Consider the following 13384-nt stretch of genomic DNA (forward strand, 5'->3'; position numbering starts at 1 on the left):
AAGCTAATATTATCTCTGATTTGAGAAAGAATACAGAATATCACGGGCACATATTCATTGTTGTGATGAATTATTAATATGCTGTTTCACACAGCCAAATGATGTAATTAATCATATTATAGAATATGTTTCTAGCAATATTTTAGTAACTTTTACAAATTAGTTGAACAGTATAACAGTATATAATTGTAATACTACGATGCAATGGTCATAGAAATAACCTGTTAAACAAAATGCAACCTTTCTTTTAATTTTTTTTGCTACATTAATTTAGTTTCCCTCTCTTTTGCTGCATGGACACTCATCCAGCTTCACGGCAAAGAGGACTTTGGCATTCCCCAGATAATTTTAGTGTGAGTGATTGTCCATTGACTGATATTAGACTACTTTACTCCTCTTAACATCAGCCTTCCGTAAGCAATTTCAGCACCAAATACCAATAATAATTAAGATGGGAACTTCAGAGAATTGCTTCATTCCAAAACCTGGGAATACATGGTCATTTTTGTGGATTTCTCTCTTCTTCTGGCTCGACTTGCCAAATCACTACAGAACTATGGAAATTCTTATGTGGTCAAATGCCACATTCTGCAGTGAAATTGCCCACTTAGGGCCACAAAGATAATTCTTTTTTCCTGTGAAGTTCATTAACACAGGACATAAATTGCAAAGTACTCGGGAATCTTTAACTTGTTTGTCTTCTCTCTACCTATCATCTTCTCTATCCATCTTCGATCCACCTCCCCCCGTCCCTATTTATTTCTGCGCACTCTCCCCTCCCCCATTTCTGATAAAGGGTCGAGGCGCGAAATGTCAGCTTTTGTGCTCCTAAAATGCTGCTTGGCCTGCTGTGTTCACCCAGCTCTACACTTTGGTATCTAGTATACACACCTGCCGTGTTTATCATTTGTCCTAGATTTCACACTCCCAATCCACTTCAGCTTGGCAAGATTTTTGTTCCAGACTTCTAATTCTTGAATTCTTTTTTCAAAGTTGTCAGTTAGCTTACATAATTCTTTCACTGCTCCCACATTCTCCATGAAAATCTGTTCCTGTGGGAAATAAACAACATTCTCCTTCAGCTGACAAAAAAAGGGGAGAAATCCACAAATCTGCACAACAGTTGGAGTAACAGTAGGACTAATAGCAGCATCGATTTTCTTTACAATCATTAACCCCCAATCAAATGTCTTGTAAACAGAGAGAAGGCTTAAGTTGTCGTCATGACAACCACTGGGCTAAAAATATTCGAATGAGAATCTGCTTTAACTTAAGTAACTTTTATGTGTGTTTGATAGTTCATTCATAAGTTCCCTATGTGTGCGTTTGGTATAAACAATGGTGGTATCAAAGTAAATTTGCTGGATTTGTTAAGGCTGGAATCATATAAAATGAGTCTTTTCAAGGTGATGGTCTGAATAATAAAATAGAATACAAGAGGAGTTTTAAAGCCGCTGAAATAGACTGACAACTAGTGCAGTGAATGGAGTCTTGGTAAAGCTGTTCAGTACAGGAAAGAGAATATTCTTAATTAGAGAGTGCAGAAATGCAAAATTAATTTTAATGCAGGAGAATATTGAACAAGCCTTGGGCATGATCTTAAGAAAACAAATTAAGTTGAACAAACATCCTCTTGTCTTAGTCTTTTGTGCTAAAGGCAGGTCTTTTGGAGCATGCTGGAGTAAATTGCAAACCATATTTATCTTAGAATGAAAAAAGGCTGAAACCAATAAGCAATTATCGTATTAGAAGTTAACAATTTCACATTCTTCACAATGAGTACTTAAACAATGTTATAAAAATGAATGAGTGAAAGGTGTCTTACAACTCTACATTCATTTGATCTTCATTAGATATTTGTAAATGTCGTAGCGTGCAATCTGGCTTTAATTTCACTAAAAGTCTCAACTAGTTTCTCAATTATCAAATACAAATTGGGTTCCAATCACTCCCTTGTGATTTTTTTTCAGAAGATCTTTCATGGCAAGCATATGTCCAAACAGTTTTGTTAACATGCTGACAGACAGCTTTTCAAGAGAAGAATTAAAGAATTAAACTCAGGCATCAGTGTTGATTCAAGTACTAACAGGCTAAATGCCAAGGAGTCTGTGGATTGAAGTCAAAGGAATTGCCAATATTTTTGAATGATTTGTAATCTGAAATAGTCACAAATATTAGAAAATCCAAATTCTATTACTTTGTCAACCATGAGGAAATTCTCTATTTTGTCACCATTGGTATAGGTGATATCCCCGACATCCCTTACAGCAGTTGGTAGGATTTCCTTCACTTCCTGCGCTATTATACCTGTTTAAAACAAAGATCATTAGGCATGAAGCTTGCTAGACTTGAAGATTACACCATGCAATTAGCATTATAAGCATTTTTATAAAGTCATTATAAAAGTGAACCATATTAATGTATTTCATTCATATTTCAGAATTAGATTAAAATTTTATAAGTTGTTTTTAAACCTGATATTGATTCAACAGTTTAATATTTTATAATCTCATCTTAAAGATTGTCATATGTAAAAGAAGTCCAGTTTCCTTAATTATTGGTGTAGCAAGCATCACTAAACGTGACATCAATTCAACACTGGTTTACTTTTAGCCATTGAATTAATTGCATCCCGCTGAATGAACAAATTTTCTACAACAGTATCACATCCCGAAATAAACAGTGTGTTGGTCAAACAAATTAAATTCCATCTTAAGGAATTCAATACAGTCACAAAATATACCAGCATATTTGTTGTTATTTAATCATAGAATCCCCTATGGTGTGGACACAGGCCCTTCAGCCCAACAAGTCCACACTGGCCCTCAGAGCATTCCACACTGACCCATACCCCTCTAACTCTCATAATCTACACACCTCTGAATACCAGGGGCAATTTAGCCTGGCCAATCCACCTAGTCTGCACATCTTTAGGACTATGGGAGGAAACCTACGCAGACACAGGGAGAATGTGCAAACTTCACACAGACAGTCGCCCGAGGGTGGAATCAAACCCGTGTCCCTGGTGCTGTGATGCAGCATTGCTAAACACTGAGCCACCATGCCGCCCTCCCCTAAAGTGCAGGTTTGATATTTACATCACCTCCTCCATCTGGTAGAGTGGTCTATATTCTTATACCTCAATTGAGTAGTATTTCTGAGTTTCTTGTTAGATTTATTAGTGACCTATACTGAAGGCTCCTAATTTGAGACAGCCAGAAATCTTCTCAAACTTTTAACACCCAGAAAACAAGAGATACTTTACATGTAGCAAAAGCACCAAAAGATGCTGTGTAAATGGTAACAAAATGCTTTTGGAGAAACTGTTTGCAAGGACAAGAAATTAAGATAAATGGGCAAAGTACTACGGTGCAAGTGAATGGTTAAAATTTGTTCCTGACCAAAATGTATACAGAGACATCAATTTTCCTAGCTCATTAACCTGCCATTACTAGTTTCTGGATTCTGTATACGCTATGTATTTCCATGACAGGTTAAAACAAACAGGATGAAGTGGGAATTTGTCACATAATACATTAGTAGAAGGGGTAAGCTATGTTGTTTTGGCAGCACAGTAACAAACAAGTGCAAAAAAGGATACAAACTGAGAGATATTAACTGACAATACAGTTTGATAGAAGATAAATTAACCCAGTTACCCCATGTAAAAGATGTAGAGATTAACCATTATTGCAGCTATGTGTGAATTTTCAACTATTGGAGAATGGAGGGGGAGGTGAAGTAGATACACCATCATTGCTTTCAGTGACTGAGTTCTGAGAATTTGACTCAGCAGCAGTAAAAGGAATGGTAATGTAGATCCAAGTCAGGATGGTGCTGCTCGGACTGGAACTTGCAGATGCTGATACCACCTTCCCTGACCCCGCATCATCTTGGTGGAAGAGTTTGGGTTTTATAAGGTCCTGTTGAGGGAGCCTCAGTAAGTTATTGCAGTACATCTTGCAGGTAACACAGCCTGTGCTATGTCTGGCAGTGGTGGAGGGAGTGAATTTTGAAACCAGTAGAATAGGATTCCCAATAAGCAGGATACTTTGTCAGATTTTCTTGAGTGTTGGTGGGGTTGCACTATAGCCTGTTCTGCCAGGTAGGTGGAGAGTATTCCACACTCCAGTTGATAATGGGAATTGCAGATGCTGGAGAATCCAAGATAATAAAGTGTGAAGCTGGATGAACACAGCAGGCCAAGCAGCATCTCAGGAGCACAAAAGCTGACGTTTCAGGCCTAGAACCCGAAACATCAGCTTTTGTGCTCCTGAGATGCTGCTTGGCCTGCTGTGTTCATCCAGCTTCACACTTTATTATCTTCTATTCCACACTCCAGCTTTGTTTTTTGTAGATGGACAAAATCGTGAGTTAGGAGGCAAGTTACTTGCTACAGAATGTCTAGCCTCTAGCCTACACTTTTACCAACGGTCTCATATGGTTGGTCTAGATCATTTACTCGTCAATGGTAATGTCTTGTTACCCTCTCCCACCCCAGCATGTTAATAGCAGGAGATTTAGTGAAGGGAAATGGTTTGCTTCTCTCATTAGAGATAGTTATTGCCTCGCATTTGTGTGGTGCAAATGTTACTTGTTACTCAACAGCCCAGCCTGAAAGCTGTCTGGTCTTGCTGCAAATGGAGCTGGACTGCTTCAGTATTTAACAAATCACAAATGGTGCTGAAGATTGTGCAATTATCAGTGAACATTCTCACTTCTGACCATGGGATGCAGATAATATGACTCTACTTAGAAAAAAAAATGAGTAATATCATAATTATCAAATAAGATGAAACCAAATTAGATCATTACACAAAACTACGACACAATTATAATTGATAATGCACATAAAGCAAGTGATCCCTGAACATTAAATATCTCATGTGTAGAAATGGGAATTAGTAATTCTGTCCCTCTAGCCACACTGAAATTATTATGATCATTATAACCCCAACCTAATATGGTTTCCTGTTGTGATATGCCAATGATGCAACCATTAGACAAGCAAAGACAGATTACAGACAATAGTTTTGTGGTCTGTCCTCTTTACCAATTAAATGCTTATCACACTGGTGCCTGTAGTCATGTATGTCACTTACTGTATTTGCTTTTACATGCGCCCATCACACCAAATTAACAATAATAGCATGAAAATAAGATACTCTATGGAATATTTTCAGAACACTTAATAAAACTGAGCCATATTACCAGTCTCATGAGGATGGTCTACTCCCATTTTTGATGCAAAGTCAGGCTTGTAATCGTACTCCACCAGCCTCATTTGTGTTATCCGTTTTAGTTGTTCTGTTGTATCAACCTACAAGATAAAATGCTTGCAAGGAATCAGGTCCTTACATTTTGTAGAAGTCACGCAAAGACAGCTTTCCATGACAGTACTGGCAAAACTGATTGTAAGGCATGAAATTCTGAACATATTAAAAGATTCACATTTTTCTTCCTCTGGAAGAAGCTGTCTACTCTTTTAGTGCAACAGCAGCAACAATTTCTTTCACTTCCCTAATAGCAAGCTCTCTCAGATGTATGCGCTACCAGAAATGTTTCTGATGACCTTACTCTTCAGCAAAGTAGGTTAGAATGTGAGGGAAAGGGAAAGAGAGAAAATGCCCTCGTTCTGACAGCTGACAACTGCACTGAAGTAGTAAATCAATTTCTTTGTACATTGAATGCGTACTCACCTCATGAATGTTCTGTTTAGCTCGCATATCAGATGGATGCATGACTGATCCCATTACCTTTACATTACCACACACAACCAATGCCTCATCTGGAGTATCTGTATTGATTCCCACTTGACCATGGCAGATAATTGTGTTTGGAGCATTCCCTTGTTGCCATGACCCCACACGTTCATTTTCAAATTGACTAGGATTTGAAGCCTGAAAGACGTCAAAGTACAAATCTTCAAATTCCTGAACGGGAGCTCTAGATATTATATCAAGACACAAGTAATCAAGGAATAATTTTGTGCAACTTTTTATGTGTAAAATTAAATTACAAGACCATTGCTATCTTTTCTTTCATTGCAAAAGTAACATTTCAAGATAATCCTTCATAACATGCAGAAATGATTTTCTTTCATTGCATCAAGCAGCAAAATTAATCCTGACTAATACCACAGTGTTGTTTGTAAATACACTGGTTTTTCTTTTACTCTGGTTGTGAACCAAAATGGGAAAAGGGATTCAGCCTTACAAACTTATAAACAAGCAACTTTACAATTCGAGCCTTCCCTATTATTTAGTAAGATCATGGTTGATCTGATTTTAACATCAACTATATATTCCTGATAATCTTTCATTCCCCAGTTAATCAAGAATCTATCCACTTAAGTTTTCAAATATTTAAAGACTTTTCAACACTGTTTTTGAGCAAGGAACTCTCAAAGACTCTCAAATCTCAAAGAGAACATGTTTCCTCACCTATATCTTATATGAGGGCAACAGCAACCTATCTTTGTGTGTCATCAGCAAATTTAATTACAATACCTCTGGTCCCTTCATCCAAATCATTTTTATGTAAAGAGTTGAGGTCCTAGTACCAATCCCTGCGGCACACCCCTTGTGACTTCCTAACAGCCTGAAGGCAACTCTCTGCTTTCATTTAACTAGCTAATCTCCTATCCATGCCAAGTTGTTAACCCCAACACGATCTTTAACATGACATCAAATGCCTTCTGGAAATTTAAGCACAATGAAACCACAGGTTCTCCTTTATCCACAGGACAAGTTGTATCTTCAAAGAACTCGAATAAGTTAGTTAAACAGGATTTCTCATTGACAAAGTCATGTTGGCTCTGTCTGTTCACTTATCTGATCTACCAAGGAAATTGGGGAAAGAGATGTTGCAGTTTTACAACAAGTTACTGGAACACACTGGGAGTTGTATTTGTAGCGTTGCCTTCCTCCAGTATTGAGACTGGTACAGAGAGATGATGCTGGAGACTCATCAGTGTGTGTTCAGGGCAGTTTTGTCCAAAGGCAGACTGTTGTTTCTTTCAACCAGGACTGGTTGACAACACATTTCAGACTGGCTCCTGGACAGGTGAACATTACTGCAGCAGAAAGCCTCAAAGCCTTGTAAAAAGACAACACATCTCTTTCCATACAGAACAGTAATAAAGAACTGGAAGATAGCTAGCTGTTTTCACTCACCATTTGCTTATTAGCCACTACTTGTAACCACTGATGGAAATACTGAACAATTAGTGTGCCAACTGCCCTCTGTCTTCAGGAAAGAATTGAAAGGACTTGGAAGAATAAGACCAGACACTAGAAGGACTTAGAACAATAGTCATAGACTCTGAAGAAGCAAAACGACAACTCATCAAATCCCATGAACTAGTGCTATTGGACTCTGTTCTTCTAACAGTTTTTTTCTTCAACCAATACCATCTATGTTTGTTCTATTCCTCATTGCCTATCTGCATGTGTGTAGAGATTTAAGGAGGGGTAGAGTTATAAGTTGATAATTCATATTTTGTTTGCCCATGCTTAGAACTGATTTTTTTGTAATAAATAATTTTGGGTAAATACAGAAATCCGGTCAACAGCTTCCGTTAATCTGAGTTCATCAGAAAGGGAAGTTGAGGACTTTGTGTAATTTGATGAAAGCATTTAACATTTTTCATGACCCTGGGGGTAATTGCATTCAAGTTTCCTTGATATGCTACTATGCAAAACCAAACTGCAGTTGTGGCTTTGTACAAATGTGAAGATATTTTATGAATAAAGTATAATTTTAAAATATAAAAATCACCACACTGTCCCAAATGGGTCTGGACTTGACTGGCCCTAAATAACTGCTATTAGACATGACCAACAAAAGCATAAATATGGTTTAAAAATATACACTTGTGTTCAACCATAATAATGTGATAACGATTGAAATTTTGTTTAAAAAATCTTGACAGCTGTTGTTGTCAGTCATTTCATTATGTTTTTGCCTTTTGATAAACGTGAGACAAATGATCCAATTTTAAGTTTTAGCTAAATAATTTTATATAATTTTCTATTTTATTCAAAGTTATTTTGGTAAACGCAGCTGAATTTCATCATACTTACCCGCACAATTATTTTTTCAGATGCGTGAGCAGCCAATAAATAATTCTGGTTTTGACTGCCTGCATACAGACCAACTACTAGCATAAAGTATCTAAAACAGGACAAAGTCTGATTAGAAATACATCCTTTCATTATTAAACATTGGCCATTACAATGAGTTCAGTGATCATTTTTCAAAATCATTAACATTGAAAAGACAAAAATTGAGATGCAAAGAAACAATGAGTACTTGCCCAACAGGTTTATCAGCAATACTTTCTGTTGACCTTCCTTTCAGGTTGTGATTAATACAGTGTGTCAAACAACATATCTATGCTGTCTCTATATTTTGTTATATATAGATCACATATACCTTTGATCAGGATTAGGTTTACCCTTCTTCCTCATGTTGTTTGCTGTTGTTTCACCAAAGTGCAATCTTCCTAAAGTTACTTTTGTGGTTTGGTTTCCTGGCAAATCAATCCTTATTCAAAAAAAACACTGAATTCAGTATAAACCATGAAAGTTTCTGAGTAAAATGCAAGCTAATTGTTAGATATTCTATCTAAAATACTATTTAACAGAAACTTGCAGATTTGCAGCATTGAATCGACCTGGATATCAAGCTCTTTACAATAGAATCATACAGATACAAGAGTATAAAATTGTGAAGCTGGAGGAACACAACAGGCCAGTCAGCATCAGAGGAACAGGAAAGCTAATGTTTTGAATTGAGAACCTTCTTCAGAAATGGGGGAAGGCTAGGTGGCTCTGAAATAAATAGAGAGGAGGGTTGGGGCTGGAGAAGGTAGGTGGGCTGGCGATAGGTAAATACAGGTAGGCAATGGTGGGGGTTGGTCAGTAAGGTGGGAGGAGCTGATAGGTGGGAGAGAAGACGGACAGGTCAAGGTGGTGGGGATGAGCAGGAGGGTTGATCATGGGATGAGGTCGGGGTGGGGAGATTTTGAAGCTACTAAAGTCCACATTGAGACCACTGGGTTGTAAACTCCCAAGGCGGAATATGAGGTGCTGTTCCTCCACTTTCCGGGTGGTGTTGTTGTGACACGGGAGGCGGCCCAGGATTGACATGTCAACCTGGGAGTGGGAGGGGGAGGGGGAGGGGGAGGTGAAGTTGTGACTGGGAGGTGTTGTCATTTGTCACGGACCGAGCGCAGGTGCTCTACAAATCCTTTTGTCACAAGTATTTCTATTACAACTTGACAACATTTCACAAATGTAAGGAGACACTGCAGTTAAACAGAACCCAAGCAGAATTGAGAACTATGGATAATAATGCCAGCTTGCTCAGCAAATTATAAACCAAATGCTGCATTACTTCTGGTATCAGCAATTATTAAGTACTAGGTTCCAAAATACTTTATTTTATTTGGAGTAATTCTGTTGTGTTTGGTTTAGTAGTGAGTGGCAAGTGAATGATTCTAATCAATTACACTTGTCTGCAGAATATTTTTTATCTTAAGCTTCAACCAATAGACATTCAAATAAGCACCAATGCTCTCTACAAGGAATCTTAGATATGTGAACAACATAATTAAAGGTGAGTCTTATTTCCAACAGGATTGAAGAACTCTCATCAAGTCTTGATCAAGAAGTGTGTCTTAAAATGTGTTTTTAGTCATTTATAAGATGTGGGCTTTGCTTGGTCCAGAAGGCAGGTAAAATTCAATTGTGTTATTGAGGGTCTGAAGATGCATTTAATCGTAGAATTCCTACAAAAATCCCTTTGGCCCAACAAGTCCACACTAACCCTCCAAAGAGCATCCCACCCAGACCCATTCCCCCATCCCTGCATTTCCCATGACTAACCCACCTAACCTAAACATCCCTGGGTACTACGGTCAATTTAGCGCAGCCAATCCACCTACCTTGCACATCTTTAGACTGTGGGAGGAAACTCACAGAGACACAGGGAGAATGTACAAACTCCACATACACAGTCAGCCAAAGGGGAATCGAAGCTGGGTCCCTAGCACTGTGAGGCAGCTATACTGACTACTGAGTCACCTTGCCGCCCAGAAAAGCACCTTTTTTCCTCTAAAAGATATTAGTTAACCAGATCTCTAACTATCAACAGTGATTACATTGTAACCATTTGGTTTCTATTGAATTCTAATTTCATCATTATTGGGATTTGAACCCATGTTCCCAGAATATCAACTTTAAGTTCTGGATTATTAGCCCAGTGACATTTTCACACTGCAACTGTTTCCCCCTGAATCTTGTAAAGAAAGTGACAGAAAGGAAATGCCAGGTAGATCTAAGAGACAGAAAAAGTATTTCTAAAATTTCCATTAAATCTCCAGTAATGTATAAAAACTGAAGGGATGAGATTCCAGATGTGTAAAATGTTGATTTTTCAAGAGGAGATAAGTTACATAGGACTTAACACATTGTTCAGACTTGACCGGACAAATTCTTCCAATGAGTTTCTAGTCAGTGACTACTTTAAATTCATACATCACATTTCAGTCCCAGAGATTCTGCTCTCTGCTGTAGGTTAGGAGCAGGCCAAAATAGACAAGACATTCCTGATTTGTGCATTTAATGTCACAAATTTATTGCTGGAAACTGCTGTATGGCTTACTCTTTAAAACAAAATGTAATCTCCGATTGTAACTGTTTTTCTGTATATTCGAGGCTTTAGCATAAATTGGAAAGGTAATTATGTCATACAACTCAAAAAAACGGCAATAATATGAAGCATTTTACCTGACTGGATCAAAAGGTTTCTTGCTCCGGTCTGATTGAGACTGTTCAATGGTGATGATGATCTGATTTGTGGTCTCAGCCTGCAAAGAGACATTTCAATCCTGTAAATACTTCACTTGTAAGTATGAAAGGAAATATTACAAAGTTACACAGGAAAAATTAGCTGAAAACATCAATAAAAAATTATGGAAAAAATAATTAGTGTGCAGAGTGGCAGACTTAAAAAATGCAAACGAGGGTATGGTGTCTGAAGATGATGAAATTAAAGTACTTCTGGTTTATTTGCAAAAATATTTGCACAAGAAATGTAGAGAAAAATATTAGAATTATGGTTACAGTTGAAAGTTGATGCAGATTGAAACAAGTGTTACAGCCACAAGAGAGGTCATAGAGGGGAGCTTGTCGAAGTTCAAGGCAGATTACCATTAGAATCAGTAAAGGGAAAATTGATACTGCTCGAAAGAGAATGTAAATTACAATGGTACAATGAGCTGGCTATAATAAATTGGGGAATGTTACTTAAAGGGATGATGGTGAATGGACAATGACAAGCACATGGATAAACTACAATTGTCCATTCCTGTCTGCCACAAAAACAAAAAAGGACAGGTTGCTCACCATGGCTAACAATGGGAATTAGGGGTGATATTAGATCCAAGGCAGGGGCACACAAATTGGCCCAAGAAAAGCAGCAGATCTGAGGATTGGGAGCAGCTCAGATTTCAGCAAAGGGGGTCAAAGGAATTGATTAAGGGAAAAACAAGAGCACAAGGGCAATGTAACAGGGAACATACCTAAGAAGCTTTTATAATCAGCTTGTATGTAAAAAGTAAAATATCAGTGAAGAACAAAGTAGATCCTTTACAGTCAGAAACAGGGGAATTTATAATAGAGAACAAAGATGACAGGCCAGTTAAACACATTCTAGTTCCATCTTCACAAAGGAGGGCAGAAATGATATCCCATGAACATTGGGGAACACAGGGTCTAGGAAATCAGTACGAATAGGGGAATTGTCTTGTAAAATCAATGGAATGAAAAGCAGATAATTCCCCCGAGCCCAATACATTTCAGAGTACTTAAGGAAGTGGCCCTAGAAATATGGATGCATTGCTGGTCATCATTCAAGATTCTAGAACCATTCCTATGGATTGGAGTGTAGTCAATGTAAATCCCCTTTTAGAAAAGGTGGTAGAGGTAAAACACAATTGCAATCTAGTTACCGTGACATCAGAAGTGGGGAAATTACTGGAGTCCATTACAGAAAACTTCAGAGCATAGCACATGAAAAATAGTGACTGGATCGGTGAGAGTCAGCATAGATTCATGAAAGCAAAATTGTACTGCACAAATCTACTGCGATGTTTGGGTGATTTAACAAGCATAGCTGATAACTGACAGCCAGTGGATATGGCTTGGACTTAGATTTTCAGAGGCTTGTGAAAAGGCACATAATCAATTAGCATGTACAACTGAAGTGCATGGGATTGGGAGTACTTTACTGACATTATTAGAGAACTGGTTGGCAGAGGGAAACAGAGTTTCCAAGTGGCAGGCAGTGGAGAGATTTAGGTACTGAATGGATCAATGCTGAACATCAGCTATTCACAATAATATATACAAATATTTTATATTAGGGAACTAAATGCAATGTCACCTAGCTTGCTGGCAACGCAAAGCTGGGTGGGAGGGTAAGCTGTGAGGAGGGTGTAGAGATGCTCCTGTGTGATTTGGATAAATTCAGTGAGTGGGCAAATGCACGGCACATCAAGTATAATTTATATAAATGTAAGGTTATCCACTTTGGCAACAAATAACAGAGGGGCAGATTACTATGTGAATGGAGATAGATTGGGAAAGGAGGAAGTGCAACAAGATCTGAGCATCTTTGCACACCAGTCGCTGAAAGTAAGCATGAAGGTGCAGCAGACAGGAAGGTGGAAAATGCTTTGTTGGTCCTCTCAAAGTGAGGATTGAAAACAGGAGCAAGGATGTCTTGCTGAAGTTGTATGGGGCCTTGGGAAGAGTGTTGTATGCAGTTTTGGACTCCTTATCTAAAGAAAAATGTTCTAGCTATGGAGGGAGTACAATGCTGGTTTATCAAACTGATTCCTAGAATGGCGGGGCTGGCATATGAAGAGAGATGGGATCAGTTAGGACCAAACACACTAGGCTTTAGAAGAATGAGAGGGCATCTCCTAAAATGTTACTAAATTCTAACGGGACTAGACCAGGTAAATGTGAGGAGTGTTCCAGGTCACTAGGGAGCCCAGAGGAAAGACTCACAGTTCATGGATACAGGGTTGGCCAATTAGGACTAAGATCAGAAGAAACTTCTTTACACAGTGAGCAGGGAGCCTGTGGAATTCTCTGCCTCAAAGCAAGTGAGGCCAAAACATTGAATGTTTTCAAGAAGGATTTATATAAAGTTCTTAGGTAGAGCTAAAGAGATCAAAGGGTACGGAGAGAAAGAGAGAACAGGACATTGGGTTTGATGATCAACCATGATCTTATTGAATGGCCAACTCCAGCTCCTATTTTACATACTTCTATGTTAGGTTTTTAGCAAAATGTACAATAGGGATGGGAAG

The 13384-nt window shown here is 38.2% G+C and overlaps 1 protein-coding gene across 3 annotated transcripts in view; it reads right to left on the minus strand.

The window, feature by feature from the left end:
- The window catches only part of LOC125460994 (myelin regulatory factor-like protein), a 57479-nt gene that overhangs the window by 20324 nt on the left and 23771 nt on the right, over positions 1-13384 (minus strand). For all 3 annotated transcript variants that reach the window (XM_048549250.1, XM_048549249.1, XM_048549252.1), the window contains 7 exons: positions 10794-10873; positions 8437-8547; positions 8085-8175; positions 5700-5900; positions 5212-5320; positions 2198-2307; positions 892-1052 (listed from right to left, as the gene is read on the minus strand). In XM_048549250.1, coding sequence (XP_048405207.1) covers positions 892-1052; positions 2198-2307; positions 5212-5320; positions 5700-5900; positions 8085-8175; positions 8437-8547; positions 10794-10873 — 863 coding nt within the window. The remainder of the gene's footprint in view (positions 1-891; positions 1053-2197; positions 2308-5211; positions 5321-5699; positions 5901-8084; positions 8176-8436; positions 8548-10793; positions 10874-13384) is intronic.

The sequence above is a fragment of the Stegostoma tigrinum genome, chromosome 18 (genome assembly GCF_030684315.1).
Source record: "Stegostoma tigrinum isolate sSteTig4 chromosome 18, sSteTig4.hap1, whole genome shotgun sequence".
Classification (NCBI taxonomy): domain Eukaryota; kingdom Metazoa; phylum Chordata; class Chondrichthyes; order Orectolobiformes; family Stegostomatidae; genus Stegostoma; species Stegostoma tigrinum.